We start from the raw sequence: 16,131 nt of genomic DNA, 5'->3' as shown, positions 1-16,131 counted from the left end.
AATTCCAAGAGAGACCTATAAAAAAAAGTTTTACGATCGATAGGTAGAGTTTGAAAGGAAGTAGTCAAGGAATAAAGTATTTTGAAAAAGAACAAGAATGACTGAAGAACCTCTGCCCTAAATCATTAAAGAAATACCTTGTGAAAAATCAAGCGTTTTGAATCTTATCTAAGTGTTGATTCTAGTAAAACTAAGTCCACTTATTAATGGAATAAAAAAAAATATCCTAAATTCGATGCTCTAAAAAATTCCAAGAGTAGACCTACAAAAAGACAAACTTTCTAGATCAATAGCTAGAGTTTAAGGAGAAGTAGTCAAGGACTAAAGTATTTTGAAAAAATTTAGAAAGACTTAAGAACCTCTGCTCTAAATCATCAAAGGAATACCTTGAGAAAAATCAAACGTTTTTGAATCTTATCTTAATGTTGATTCTAGTACAAAATGAGGCTCCTTATGAACTGAAAAAAAATGAAAAAGATCATAGATTCTGTGCCCTAAAAACTTCCAAGAGAGACCTACAAAAAAGCCAAACTGTTTCGATCGATAGGTAGAGTTTGAAGAGAAGTGGTCAAGGACTAAAGTATCTTGAAAAAAATTAGAAAGACTGAAGAACCTCTGCTCTAAATCATCAAAGTAATTCCAAGAGAAAAATCAAACGTTTTGAATCTTATTTCAGTGTTGAGTCTAGTACAAAATAAGGCCCCTTATGAACTGAATAAAATTGAAAAAGACCATAGATTCCGTGCCCTAAAAAATTCCAAGAGAGACCTACAAAAAGACAATCTTTTACGATCGATAGCTAGAGTTTGAAGAGAAGTAGTCAAGGACTAAAGTATTTTGAAAAAAAATTAGAAAGACTTAAGAACCTCTGCTCTAAATCATCAAAGGAATACCTTGAGAAAAATCAAACGTTTTTGAATCTTATCTTGATTTTGATTCTAGTACAAAATGAGGCCCCTTATTAACTGAATAAAAATGAGAAAGATCATAGATTCTGTTCCCCTAAAAAATTCCAAGAGAGACCTACAAAAAGACAAACCTTTTCGATTGATAGGTAAAGTTTGAAGAGAAGTAGTCAACCATTAAAGTATCTTGAAAAAAAATAGAATAACTTAAGAACCTCTGCCCTAAATCATCAAAGGAATACCTTGAGAAGAATCAAACAGTTTTGAATCTTATCTAAGTGTTGAGTCTAGTACAAAATAAGGCCCCTTATTAACTGAATAAAAATGAAAAAGATCATAGATTCTGTTCCCATAAAAAAATCCAAGAGAGCCCTACAAAAAGACAATCTTTTACGATCGAAGGCTGGAGTTTAAAGAGAAGTAGTCAAGGACAAAAGTATCTTGAAAAAAATTAGAATAACTTAAGAACCTCTAAACTAAATAATCAAAGGTATACCTTGAGAAAAATCAAACAGTTTTGAATCTTATCTAAGTGTTGAGTCTAGTACAAAATAAGGCCCCTTATTAACTGAATAAAAATGAAAAAGATCATAGATTCTGTTCCCCTAAAAAAATCCAAGAGAGACCTACAAAAAGACAATCTTTTACGATCGAAGGCTGGAGTTTAAAGAGAAGTAGTCAAGGACAAAAGTATCTTGAAAAAAATTAGAATAACTTAAGAACCTCTGCTCTAAATCATCAAAGGTATACCTTGAGGAAAATCAAACAGTTTTGAATCTTATCTTAGTGTTGAGTCTAGTACAAAATAAGGCCCCTTATTAACTGAATAAAAATGAAAAAGATCATAGATTCTGTTCCCCTAAAAAAATTTCAATCGAGCTTTAAAAAAGAGAAACTTTTTCGATCGATAGGTAGAGTTTGAAGAGAAGTAGTCAAGGATTAAAGTATCTTGAAAAAGATTAGAATAACTGAAGAACATCTTCTCTAAATCATCAAAGGAACACCTTGCAAAAAATCAAACGTTTTGAATCTTATCTAAGTGTTGAGTCTAGTACAAAATAAGGCCCCTTATTAACTGAATAAAAATGAAAAAGATTATAGATTCTGTTCCCCAAAAAAATTCCAAGAGAGACCTACAAAAAAGCCAAACTGTTTCGATCGATAGGTAGAGTTTGAAGAGAAGTAGTCAAGGATTAAAGTATCTTGAAAAAGATTAGAATAACTGAAGAACATCTTCTCTAAATCATCAAAGGAACACCTTGCAAAAACTCAAACGTTTTGAATCTTATCTAAGTGTTGATTCTAGCATGAAATAAGGCCCCAATTAACTGAATAAAAATGAAAAAGATCATAGATTCTGTTCCTTAAAAAATCCAAGAGAAACCTTTAAAAAGACAAACTTTTTTGATCGAAGGCTGGAGTTTAAAGAGAAGTAGTCAAGGACAAAAGTGTCTTGAAAAAAATTAGAATAACTTAAGAACCTCTAAACTAAATCATCAAAGGTATACCTTGAGAAAAATCAAACAGTTTTGAATCTTATCTAAGTGTTGAGTCTAGTACAAAATAAGACCCTCATTAACTGAATAAAAATGAAAAAGATCATAGATTCTGTGCTCTCAAAAATTCCAAGAGAGACCTATAAAAAAAAGTTTTACGATGGATAGGTAGAGTTTGAAAGGAAGTAGTCAAGGAATAAAGTATTTTGAAAAAGAACAAGAATGACTGAAGAACCTCTGCCCTAAATCATTAAAGAAATACCTTGTGAAAAATCATGCGTTTTGAATCTTATCTAAGTGTTGATTCTAGTAAAACTAAGTCCACTTATTAATGGAATAAAAAAAAATATCCTAAATTCGATGCTCTAAAAAATTCCAAGAGTAGACCTACAAAAAGACAAACTTTCTAGATCAATAGCTAGAGTTTAAGGAGAAGTAGTCAAGGACTAAAGTATTTTGAAAAAATTTAGAAAGACTGAAGAACCTCTGCTCTAAATCATCAAAGTAATTCCTAGAGAAAAATCAAACGTTTTGAATCTTATTTCAGTGTTGAGTCTAGTACAAAATAAGGTCCCTTATGAACTGAATAAAAATGAAAAAGACCATAGATTCTGTGCCCTAAAAAATTCCAAGAGAGACCTACAAAAAGACAATCTTTTACGATCGATAGCTAGAGTTTGAAGAGAAGTAGTCAAGGACTAAATTATTTTGAAAAAAAATTAGAAAGACTTAAGAAACTCTGCTCTAAATCATCAAAGGAATACCTTGAGAAAAATCAAACGTTTTTGAATCTTATCTTGATGTTGATTCTAGTACAAAATGAGGCCCCTTATTAACTGAATAAAAATGAGAAAGATCATAGATTCTGTTCCCCTAAAAAATTCCAAGAGAGACCTACAAAAAGACAAACCTTTTCGATCGATAGGTAAAGTTTGAAGAGAAGTAGTCAACGATTAAAGTATCTTGAAAAAAAATAGAATAACTTAAGAACCTCTGCCCTAAATCATCAAAGGAATACCTTGAGAAAAATCAAACGTTTTTGAATCTTATCTTGATGTTGATTCTAGTACAAAATGAGGCCCCTTATTAACTGAATAAAAATGAGAAAGATCATAGATTCTGTTCCCCTAAAAAATTCCAAGAGAGACCTACAAAAAGACAAACTTTCTAGATCAATAGCTAGAGTTTAAGGAGAAGTAGTCAAGGACTAAAGTATTTTGAAAAAATTTAGAAAGACTTAAGAACCTCTGCTCTAAATCATCAAAGGAATTCCTAGAGAAAAATCAAACAGTTTTGAATCTTATCGAAGTGTTGAGTCTAGTACAAAATAAGGCCCCTTATTAACTGAATAAAAATGAAAAAGATCATAGATTCTGTGCCCTAAAAACTTCCAAGAGAGACCTACAAAAAAGCCAAACTGTTTCGATCGATAGGTAGAGTTTGAAGAGAAGTAGTCAAGGATTAAAGTATCTTGAAAAAGATTAGAATAACTGAAGAACATCTTCTCTAAATCATCAAAGGAATACCTTGAGAAAAATCAAACGTTTTTGAATCTTATCTTAATGTTGATTCTAGTACAAAATAAGGCCCCTTATTAACTGAATAAAAAGGAAAAAGATCATAGTATCTGTGCCCTAAAAAAATTCCAAGAGAGACCTTTAAAAAGACAATCTTTTTCGATCGATAGCTAGAGTTTGAGGAGATATAGTCAAGGACTAAAGTATCTTGAAAAAAATTTAGAAAGACTTAAGAACCTCTGCTCTTAATCATCAAAGGAAATCCTAGAGAAAAATCAAACGTTTTGAATCTTATTTCAGTGTTGAGTCTAGTACAAAATAAGGCCCCTTATGAACTGAATAAAAATGAAAAAGACCATAGATTCTGTGCCCTAAAAAATTCCAAGAGAGACCTTTAAAAAGACAAACTTTTTTGATCGAAGGCTGGAGTTTAAAGAGAAGTAGTCAAGGACAAAAGTGTCTTGAAAAAAATTAGAATAACTTAAGAACCTCTAAACTAAATCATCAAAGGTATACCTTGAGAAAAATCAAACAGTTTTGAATCTTATCTAAGTGTTGAGTCTAGTACAAAATAAGGCCTCTTATTAACTGAATAAAAATGAAAAAGATCATAGATTCTGTTCCCCTAAAAAAATCCAAGAGAGACCTACAAAAAGACAAACTTTTTTGATCGAAGGCTGGAGTTTAAAGAGAAGTAGTCAAGGACAAAAGTGTCTTGAAAAAAATTAGAATAACTTAAGAACCTCTAAACTAAATCATCAAAGGTATACCTTGACAAAAATCAAACAGTTTTGAATCTTATCTAAGTGTTGAGTCTAGTACAAAATAAGGCCCCTTATTAACTGAATAAAAATGAAAAAGATCATAGATTCTGTGCTCTCAAAAATTCCAAGAGAGACCTATAAAAAAAGTTTTACGATCGATAGGTAGAGTTTGAAAGGAAGTAGTCAAGGAATAAAGTATTTTGAAAAAGAACAAGAATGACTGAAGAACCTCTGCCCTAAATCATTAAAGAAATACCTTGTGAAAAATCAAGCGTTTTGAATCTTATCTAAGTGTTGATTCTAGTAAAAATAAGTCCCCTTATTAATGGAATAAAAAAAAATATCCTAAATTCGATGCTCTAAAAAATTCCAAGAGTAGACCTACAAAAAGACAAACTTTCTAGATCAATAGCTAGAGTTTAAGGAGAAGTAGTCAAGGACTAAAGTATTTTGAAAAAATTTAGAAAGACTTAAGAACCTCTGCTTTAAATCATCAAAGGAATACCATGAGAAAAATCAAACGTTTTTGAATCTTATCTTAGTGTTGATTCTAGTAAAAATTAGGCTCCTTATGAACTGAAAAAAAATGAAAAAGATCATAGATTCTGTGCCCTAAAAACTTCCAAGAGAGACCTACAAAAAAGCCAAACTGTTTCGATCGATAGGTAGAGTTTGAAGAGAAGTAGTCAAGGACTAAAGTATCTTGAAAAAAATTAGAAAGACTGAAGAACCTCTGCTCTAAATCAACAAAGGAATTCCTAGAGAAAAATCAAACGTTTTGAATCTTATTTAAGTGTTGAGTCTAGTACAAAATAAGGCCCCTTATTAACTGAATAAAAATGAAAAATATCATAGATTCTGTTCCCCTAAAAAAATTTCAATCGAGCTTTAAAAAAGAGAAACTTTTTCGATCGATAGGTAGAGTTTGAAGAGAAGTAGTCAAGGATTAAAGTATCTTGAAAAAGATTAGAATAACTGAAGAACATCTTCTCTAAATCATCAAAGGAACACCTTGCAAAAAATCAAACGTTTTGAATCTTATCTAAGTGTTGAGTCTAGTACAAAATAAGGCCCCTTATTAACTGAATAAAAATGAAAAAGATTATAGATTCTGTTCCCCAAAAAAATTCCAAGAGAGACCTACAAAAAAGCCAAACTGTTTCGATCGATAGGTAGAGTTTGAAGAGAAGTAGTCAAGGATTAAAGTATCTTGAAAAAGATTAGAATAACTGAAGAACATCTTCTCTAAATCATCAAAGGAACACCTTGCAAAAACTCAAACGTTTTGAATCTTATCTAAGTGTTGATTCTAGTAAAATAAGTCCCCTTATTAATGGAATAAAAAAAAATATCCTAAATTCGATGCTCTAAAAAATTCCAAGAGTAGACCTACAAAAAGACAAACTTTCTAGATCAATAGCTAGAGTTTAAGGAGAAGTAGTCAAGGACTAAAGTATTTTGAAAAAATTTAGAAAGACTTAAGAACCTCTGCTTTAAATCATCAAAGGAATACCATGAGAAAAATCAAACGTTTTTGAATCTTATCTTAGTGTTGATTCTAGTAAAAATTAGGCTCCTTATGAACTGAAAAAAAATGAAAAAGATCATAGATTCTGTGCCCTAAAAACTTCCAAGAGAGACCTACAAAAAAGCCAAACTGTTTCGATCGATAGGTAGAGTTTGAAGAGAAGTGGTCAAGGACTAAAGTATCTTGAAAAAAATTAGAAAGACTGAAGAACCTCTGCTCTAAATCATCAAAGGAATTCCTAGAGAAAAATCAAACGTTTTGAATCTTATTTAAGTGTTGAGTCTAGTACAAAATAAGGCCCCTTATTAACTGAATAAAAATGAAAACGATCATAGATTCTGTGCCCTAAAAACTTTCAAGAGAGACCTACAAATAGACAAACTGTTTCGATCGATAGGTAGAGTTTGAAGAGAAGTGGTCAAGGACTAAAGTATTTTGAAAAAAAATTAGAAAGACTTAAAAACCTCTGCTCTAAATCGTACAAGGAATACCTTGAGAAAAACCAAGCGTTTTTGAATCTTATCTTAGTGTTGATTCTAGTAAAAATTAGGCTCCTTATGAACTGAAAAAAAATGAAAAAGATCATAGATTCGGTGCTTTAAAAAAATCCAAGAGGAGACCAACAAAAAGACAAACTTTCTCGATCGATAGCTAGAGTTTGAAGAGAAGTAGTCAAGGATTAAAGTATCTTGAAAAAAATTTAGAAAGACTTAAGAACCTCGGCTCTAAATCATCAAAAGAACACTTGAGAGAAATCAAACGTTTAGAAACGTTTAGCCACCAGAAAAACAAATTCAGTGTTAGAAAATTCCGTCTTTCGAAACCAAATAAGACGTTTTGTTGCTGAAGAGACATTCCATAAGTTAAAGTTTTTCCTTTACAATTCAAAATGTGAATAAGAAGAATTAAATAAGGTTAAGGGTAGAAGAAACATTAAATTTAGAACTTTAATCATTAATTTTCAAACTTTGGTGAAGGTTTATCAAACAAGAATTTAGTCTGGGAGGAAAATACTATAAGAAAAAAGACATAATTACGCGTAGGTTATGGAAGCCTTTTTGAAATTAAAAAGAACAATTTAGAGAACAAAGATATCCCACAATTTCAAGAGGAGATTGATAAAATTCATTAATTAAAAAGAACAACAAAAATACTTTTCTTTATTTAGATAATTAAAAGACAACTTGAAAGAGAAAATCCGTCTTGATGTAAATTAAGAAATTTGCGTGTTCAATAACAATAGAATAGAAGAACCGAATAAAGAATGTAGACATACTCGATTGTATATTTTGAAAGCGTTCTAGAAATCGACAAAAAGTTTGAAAGGTCAAGGAATTAACTTTATGTCAGGTGCAGGCACGTAAATGAAAGGGGGCATGGGGGGCGTAACGCTCCCCAAAGTTTGGAAAAACCAATTTCAGTTGGAAATTTTAACAGATTACTTGGCTTTTTTTCACAAAAGTCACGCGGGCTGGAACTCCAATGATCAAAAAAGGAAAACTGAAAGCAAAGTTTGATTTCCATGGCAAAGAGCCTTTCAGAGTTGGTCACTCACAATTCGTATTGAAATGTTTAAAGGGTGCTTCAAATATTTAGAGAAGAGCCTTCAAATGTTTACAAAGCCTGTGTATGTTGGTAGGCATCCATTCCTGTGATCCTTCTACTTATTTTCAGAAATGAACAAAATAACACTCACCACTCCTAGATTCAATCAACGTGGCTTTTTCGCCATATTCTCTATGTGTCCCTTCACCAATCAAGTTCATGTTTTTGAATAAGCACTTTCTGTTTAGCAATTTGAGACTTTTCTGTAAGATTACTATCATCTCGTGATTATGATTTTTGATCTGTAACAGAATGAGCATTTTGTGACTTCTATTGAACTGAAAGAGCTCTGATTGTTAACAACAGAATCGCATGACCAATCGCAAATCGCATAATATCAAATGCTTTTTAGATCTATGGACATTGCCAATTTGCTGTTTGGGATCAACATTATTTTTTGACACCAGCAATCCATAGTTATAATGTATTAGTGTTTACCATAGCTTTGGAGAGGCGACAGACAGATTAGTTTACATAGATATTTATGATATAAAGTTTGAGTGAAAAGATTCTATCTAATGAAAATTACTGTTTACCGGTCTGCCATAAAGGTCTTGATGCTGTATAGACAAAGCAGTACACGCTTTTGATGTATAGAACAGGACGGTTCTAAGTTGCTACTCCAAATTTCACACTTAATGCGGTCACCAGGCAACTGTTCAGGCAATTAGTTAATTATATTTTATCTATACCATCAAGAAACCTAGGCATCATTTCTTTAACCTGATTTAAGATGCGTCAGACAGCAATAAGAATGCAACCCATAGATGAGGCCCTATAAGGGGTATTTGAAATATGAAATAATTGCGATTTTTGGAGAAAAAATATAAATATTTAGGTTTTTTGGCTTTGAAATATGAAATAATATTGATTCCCAGAATGAAATATCAAAATAGCGAAATAACTGAGTGTTCTATAAATTCTATGTGAGGATTATTTATTTGATCGCAGAAGCCACACAAAACAGCGATAATTGAGCTGTTTAGATTTGAGGTCAAGTTAATTCTGCGTGTCAGTTCACCTTTAAGTTTCCAGAACCCCACCCAGCTATTCATAGATAGAGCGAGTAGCAAGCATTTACTTCAGTTTAGTTGGTATCAAAGAATTAATAAACCCAATTCCTTAATTGGAAGCAGAATGGGCCTCTTGATAATTTTGAAATATGAAATAATGTCAACCCCCCTTGTAGGGCCTCATAGATATGGAAATGTTACAGCATTTATATAAAAGCTACACAGCTCTTCGCAACCATCGCTTCTCTTCCATTGCTACGCTAAAACTTAAGCTTTAAAACTATGGCTAAAAGTTTAGATCCAATGGGAAACTTGCAAAGACATAGGAAACTTCTTCTCTATACCAAAAACCAACTGATTCATGCATGCATCGCTTACTATGTGACAATCATTTTCATCCAAGGAGCAGAAAAAGCAGAGCTGCTTTCAGTATTGCTACAAGGAAACTTTTTTAAGACGTTCGATCAAGTCACGAAACTGTCACGATCACAACAACTTAAACAACAAACAGTAAAAGCCTTTAACTATACTTATTTTTAAAAAAAACTCGCTCTAAGAAAGAAGTTCTAGTCACTCAGAGAGAAAATTAAGAGACAATTAAACATTGAAAGATACAGGATTCCAAAATTGAGTGATTTTTTATCAATGTGATTGACGAGTTGGAACATAACTATAGTCTCACAGAAGCTTCACAACTGGCATCTAATCTTTTATATTCCATCATAAGATTATATGAAATAGAATGATTTCCTTTCAAGAAAAACTTGATCTTGTCATCAAGGTAAAGGAATCTTTAAAAAGTAACGAATAACGACATTTTCCCAAGGACTCAAAAGTGGAATACTCAATTTAGACTCTTTTAACTTACTAGATCGGGTATACAAAACATCAAGGACACCAAGGACATGCAAGATTTTTTATGTTTATTAAAGAACTGCTTTCATACAAAACATATCATATAATGTTAATGATGATTACACTCATTTTTTTATAAGAAACTGGCTATAAGAAACGAGTACTGGACAGTCAGAAAAAATTAAGAAACTTCAGTAATCGAAGCAGAAAAATTAGAAAAATTATTAAATAGTGATAAAACTGAGAACAACGAAATTTTGTAAAATCCAAGAACAAGATTGCCCTGTTGGCCTAGAACTTAAGACACAAGCGATAAAATATACTTCCCACATCTAAATACAGCATCAGAACGGAAGCGAATCTCTTGACGTGATAAAAAGGTCACGAACATTTCATAACATCATTCATGACATCATAATTAAGAAACTCTTAAGAAACAATGAGTATTGAAATTTCCAGAACATTAGGAAACTAGAGTGCTCAACATTGACCTTCGTTTCTTATAAAAAAATAAGTGTATACCAGGAAGAGATACCAAGGAAGGACTAGATTGGCATATTGTTCAAAAGCCAGAAAATTCAACCTGGAAGATCACCTGATGACCTAAACCTGCTTATTTGTAATAGCTGTACCAAATACAGTCATCGCATTAAGAGTGAACCCACAGACTTATTTTGGACTTTGATCAGTTTTACATTCCAAAAACTACAGGTCATTTGAAGGTACTTGATTGTGTCTTCATACATTCTACGTAAGTTTCTTGTTGTTTATAAACAGAGTTTTTTAGCAAGAAGATCCTGTGGTTTAACAAGGAACTTTCCTGCAAATAATAAAAATCTAATAAAAACTCTAAAATATACTTACTCCTTCACATTACTTGAAATTTTTATATACGGGGGCTGGCCCATCCGATATTTGGGGGAAATAATTTTCTTCTTGATCTGATAATTTTGAGTACCTGGTTTGATAATAATATTCCTTTTTGATATTATGGGTCCAATGAATACATAACAATATCAAAAACAGGAATAATAGATATGTTCAAACTGATTATTATAGGAAACAGTCAAAATTACTATGACTAATGGTATCTTACATGCTAAACAACAAGATTTGATATTTTGATATTTTGTGTCTTTGAAAATTTTTAACTAATAAATTTAAGTCTGTAAAATTTGTTTTCGATACTTTTAGGTGAATTTTGATAAATGCAGATGTACCTCACCGTACAAAAAAATTTAAATGTCTCCCTGGGCCCCATTCACCCCTGATCACAGAAAACCCTATATGAAGTATGTATATTCAATTTCAGAAACGTTTTCGGTCCCGGTGTTACCTGAAACCGAATTCTTAAGGACTACACTCATTTTTTCAATGAGAAACCAAGGTCGATGTTGAGTACTCCAGTTTCTTAATGTTATGGAAATTTCAATACTAATTGTTTCTTAAGAGTTTCTTTATTATGATGTCATGAATGATGTTATGAAATGTTCGTGACCTTTTTTAGCACGTCAAGAGATTCGCTTCCGTTCCGATGCTGTATTTAGATGTGGGAAGTATACTTTTATCCCTTGTGTCTTAATTTCTAGGCCAACAGGGCAATCATATTCTTGGATTTTACAAAATTTCGTTGTTCTCAGTTCTATCACGATTTAACGGTTTTTTAATTTTTTTGCTTCGAGTACTGAAGTTTCTTAATTTTTTCTGGCTGTCCAGTACTCGTTTCTTATAAAAAGAAATGAGTGTATGCCTCTTGGATTGTTGGCGAACCAATGTATTGGATATACAGTCAATACTTTATGGCAGGGCCAGCATACTAAGGTCTTAGACAGTGACACTCACGCGTAAGCCTCATGGCAAATGAAATGGAAACGAATAAAAATTAACAATATTCACCTCATTACCGAGACACCTGAACATAATACAGGAAAGGGTAGGGCTAAAAGACTTCGGGGAGGGGGGCTCGACATGTTAAACTCAATATTAAGCAGGTTAACTGCATAATGAATTTTTTGAATTTCAGTATAATAGTTATTACATAATTGTGGCCAAAACATAAAACGTTGAACTATTCATTGAACCTGGATTTGTTTCTCCTGCTATGTAGCAAGGAGTTTGCAATGATATAATATGAGAACCTAATTTTGTTTGCAAAAAAATGGAAAAGCAATAAATGTTTGAGCAGTACAAATATATGTCATGTGAAACAGTCCTTCCAAAGTTGGCTGGCAAAAATAAAACTAAACTGTAACACATAGAGCAGGTAAAATGATGGTTTGAAAATAAACAAGGTCCAGATATTGTCTTAAATTGATACTACATACCTTCATAATATTATGTGTCATCATCAAGTGCCTCGGATCTGATTGCGTAGGATATTTCTACTGGGATAAGTACACCAGTCTTCGATAAAAAATGTTTTGGAAGCCATGTTGTTTTTCAAATCGAAAAGTTTAGACGGCACGTGCGTTGCAGGGCATGATGGGAAGGCAAGTCTCCTTCGTAGGAGAGAAACATGAATATTGAAACAAATCGAGTAAAGATGTAGTGATTTGAGTGATTTTTTCGGCTTATTGCGATCTAATCAGAGATGTATTCCTATATGTAGAGGTGGGGAGGAACTATTCCTCAAACCCTCTTAATAAACAAACACCAAAAAGAGGGGCCTAACAAAGACTTTTGTTGAGAAACTATATGCATATTTTCTAGGATATTGTGCTAAGGAGGCACAGAAAGGCCCCTTGTTAATGCCAATTTCTACTCTTGCAATTGTTTTCCAACATTTTACAATAGGATTACACTGGATACTTTGATAATTTCCACAGCACTACATCCCTGGATTTTATGCACCAACATTGGAGAGACATTCAGATAGGGATGAAGAAAAAACGGCACACAAAAAGAACCTACAAGTTCTAATGGTTAAAGCACACATTGGAACTCTTCATTTTTCACATTAAAGAACTATGCAAGCTCTCCTTGACTAGCGTCCATGAATAGCTATGTAATCAATTCGCTATCCTTTAGAAGGAGTCTATTGTGGGATGCCCTTAGTGATGACTCGGAATTGAAAACGCCCATCATAAAGTTTAAAAAGAAAATACAATAATTGGATACCAAAAATTGCTACTTTTGCATTTGGATTTGTTACATGTTGGACAAGTTTCTTAAACTCATTCAGCTGGTTCACAAATTCTTTTATCGCTCAAAACAACCTTAAATTGCGTTCCCAACACTACTTCGGTGTTTCGGAACAATTTCTTGCTTATAATTTGAAAAAAGAACCTAGTCATTTTCCAAAAAAACCTATGACACCAGACCTCCAAAATTTCAAAAATTATCAATTTTCCTAAGTATGCTTTGCTCAAAACAACCTACAATGCCTTAATTTACTTCGCAACATCATTTAAAGTGGAATGAATCATTTATCATTTGAATGAATTTCTAGCTCACATTCTAAAGAAAGGTCCTAGTCATTTTCAAGAAATCCAGAAATGACATGCAAGAAAGTTTAAAAATTGTCAGTTTTCACAATTCATATTTTCGCTCGGAACAACTTAAAATGCCTTTTAGTGAGGATAAAATAGTCACTTATATAAAATCCCGTATATTCATACATTTTATATCTTTTTAGATGCTCTTTCGGCAAAAGAATCTCCCGTCAATTTTCTCATCAGAAAAATGCAATTTTGCCAACCCTATATCCTCACTTTTTTATCAAAAACTTGTAGGCTCGTTAAAAGGGTGTAGATGAAATCTTAAGTGAGAATTTAATAGAAAAAACCAATAAAATCCCGTATATTCTTTCATTTTATGTCTTTTTGGATGCATCTTTGGCAGAAAAACCTCACATCGGAATGAGGCAACTTTAGTAAGGCTATAGCCTCACTTTTACCAAACATTTGAAGTCACGTTGAAAGGATAAGGATGGATCCTATAGTGGGGATAAAATGCCTTTTTAGATACTCCTTGGGCAGAAAATATCCAAATAAAAAGAGGCCAATTCGTCAAACCTATAGCCATATTTTCAAAAGGGGCAAATGCAGCCATTTGTACTGTGAAGCCAAATAAGTACATAAATCTTCAGTTTGGTCAGAGCATTGAACAAAAAACGAACAATGAATGAACTTAAAGTATTTCAAATATATCCATCCACAATCGTGGCCAAAACACATTGGTACTGGATTAAAAATTTGGCATGTTATAAGCTGCTGCCCAGAAAAAAGGGACATATCAATTTCTCCTCTCCCCTTATATCAATGTTGGTGTGGCGAGAGAGCTAAATGTCTAAGCATTGAATTTGAGCTCATACAGTCCCTTCAAAAGTGATATATGGGGGGGGGGGAGCATGTTGAATAAGAAAGGGTTTGAATCTGTAATACAGTTTCGCGATTGCAGTCTTGATGATCAGCTGTATTGATAAACAGCAGATTGCTAAGAAAACACGGTATGATAAATTAACTATAGATAAATTGATTTCTGAAAAAAAACAACTGTTGCTTGTAAGAAATCTGTTTATACTACGGTCCCCTTGTTTATTGACAAGGTTCAAAAGTATCCATGACACTACCGTGTACGGGGGTCTGGCTTTAGGCACAAGTATGTTTGATTTGCGGCAAATGAATTGATTCCAAAGTTGCCGGGAAACAAACAACCAGCTGACGACTTAAACCGACATTTATTGGAATCTGGCCAAGATCAGCTTGTCAATGATTTAAACCTTTGGAAGACTTCAAGGATATGCGACTCTAAATCAGTGGTGAAAAGCAAACTGGCCAGTGTGTCTTCATACTTTTGGATCTCAGAATGGTACTGAAAGGGAAGATATCAGAATAACTGAAAAAAGAAGAGAGAAGTTCTAACGGAAAGGAAGATAGCAGAATTAAAGAAAGGAAGATACCTTAATAACTGGAAAGAAAGAAAGAAGTTCTAATTGAAAGGAAGATTGCAGAGATACTTAAAAACAAAGTGCAGTATAAATGGAAATCTGAATAGTGGCATTTATGGAAAAGAAGATAGCAATTTTCATGGAAAGGAAGATATCGGAATTAATGGAAAGGAACATAATTACTTTGAAGGAAGATCCTGAGAAGTATTTTATGAAATTAAAGCTCGGTAAAAAGGTTACAGCATGTTGTAAGACGAGAAAATGCATTTGGACAATGTAGAAAGCAACATATGAAGAAAGACTTGAAAATTAAGGAATTAAAATAAATGCCTCTGGTCAAGAGGCCTTTTAAGTATGCAAACGAATGTATTTTGGATGCATTACTTACAGTTAAAAAGATCTCCTGGAGCCTCTGCAAGGTAAATCTGAACCACGAGTTGAGCTTGCTCTTCTGCTGTTGCTCACATTGTACTGCATGCTCAGTTAGAACAAGGATGAACCGCTGCAGGAGACAAAAATTAATGACGTCATACAGTGATAAAAAGCACGCAGTTTTTATATGAATTACAGATCGAAAAGCGTGTAATCAGGGTATTCATTAATTTTTTAAGTAGAAAATTGACAATTAAAAGCAGGCATCTATAAGTTGACTGAAGTTTGTGCAGTCTTACTAAAGTGAGGGTGAAAGTAAGCGGCGAAGGTTTTGGGAGCAAGCCGTGGACCTTCTAATGAAATCCCTGTGTAATACAGATAAAAATAAGCCGAGTAAGTCTGCTACTAGACGGAGTATGTCGTTTTGCTACGGCATGAGAAGAAGAAAGCGTCTTTTCTTTACACATTAAATTGACAGCTGACAAAAACTTGTATAATTTGTGGGTTTTTGTAGCATTTTGGCCTTAATTCACCATTACACCTAACGTTTTATCAATGCTCTTTCGCCATTCATCTAAACGCGTATTTTTCAAAGCGCCATCGTCACAACAGCGGGAGACTTAAAACCACAGGGAAACAAGTTTGGTATTGGGACAATCAAAATAAAGAAAGAAACAACACAAGTAAGTCAATTAATTTATCATGGATTTCAACAAACAATTCGATGTTCCCCGAGGAAATAATTTCAAAAGTTTCAAAAATAAGCATTTGGAATATGAAGTCTCTATGAACAAACCAACTAACCATGTCTTTGCAATCGCCTAATATAAAATGTTTCACGAGGAAGACAGGCATACCTGGAAAAGTATCAAGAAGAGCTCTTTCTGGTCTCGTTCTGCATTCTCCAGCCTCTCTGACAGCTCATCCGTCTCATACTCTTTTTGCTCAATCTCAGCATTCATGTCCTCCTTCGCAGAATCCTCTCCGCTGTCACTGCTGGAATCTCCCTATAACGATAATGGTTAAAAATGCTCTATCAAGATCTTGAGGTGACGGGTGTGGAATAATACATGGAAGTTTTCGATGAAAATCAACAACTGAAGACAAGAAAAATTATTTTAACAAGTCTACCAAGAATTCTCCAAGAACCCATAAACCTATAATCTACCTCACTTTCTCTCTTCCCCT

The 16,131-nt window shown here is 33.0% G+C and overlaps 1 protein-coding gene across 2 annotated transcripts in view; it reads right to left on the bottom strand.

Moving 5' to 3' along the window:
* Positions 1-16,131, bottom strand: part of LOC135687796 (nuclear cap-binding protein subunit 1-like) — a 55,347-nt gene that overhangs the window by 29,715 nt on the left and 9,501 nt on the right. Inside the window, exons 13-16 of one of the 2 annotated variants that reach the window (XM_089114589.1) lie at positions 15,801-15,950; positions 14,960-15,073; positions 12,008-14,495; positions 7,907-8,057 (exon numbers count right to left, since the gene is read on the bottom strand). In XM_089114589.1, coding sequence (XP_088970715.1) covers positions 14,382-14,495; positions 14,960-15,073; positions 15,801-15,950 — 378 coding nt within the window. In that variant the 3' untranslated portion in view covers positions 7,907-8,057; positions 12,008-14,381. The remainder of the gene's footprint in view (positions 1-7,906; positions 8,058-12,007; positions 14,496-14,959; positions 15,074-15,800; positions 15,951-16,131) is intronic. The other variant, XM_089114590.1, reaches the window with a different exon arrangement.

This window comes from Rhopilema esculentum, chromosome 20 (genome assembly GCF_057945365.1).
Source record: "Rhopilema esculentum isolate cy_ngs chromosome 20, ASM5794536v1, whole genome shotgun sequence".
Taxonomy (NCBI): domain Eukaryota; kingdom Metazoa; phylum Cnidaria; class Scyphozoa; order Rhizostomeae; family Rhizostomatidae; genus Rhopilema; species Rhopilema esculentum.
The sequence above is the reverse complement of the archived record's forward strand: the minus strand, read 5'-3'. Positions and strand labels throughout refer to the sequence as shown.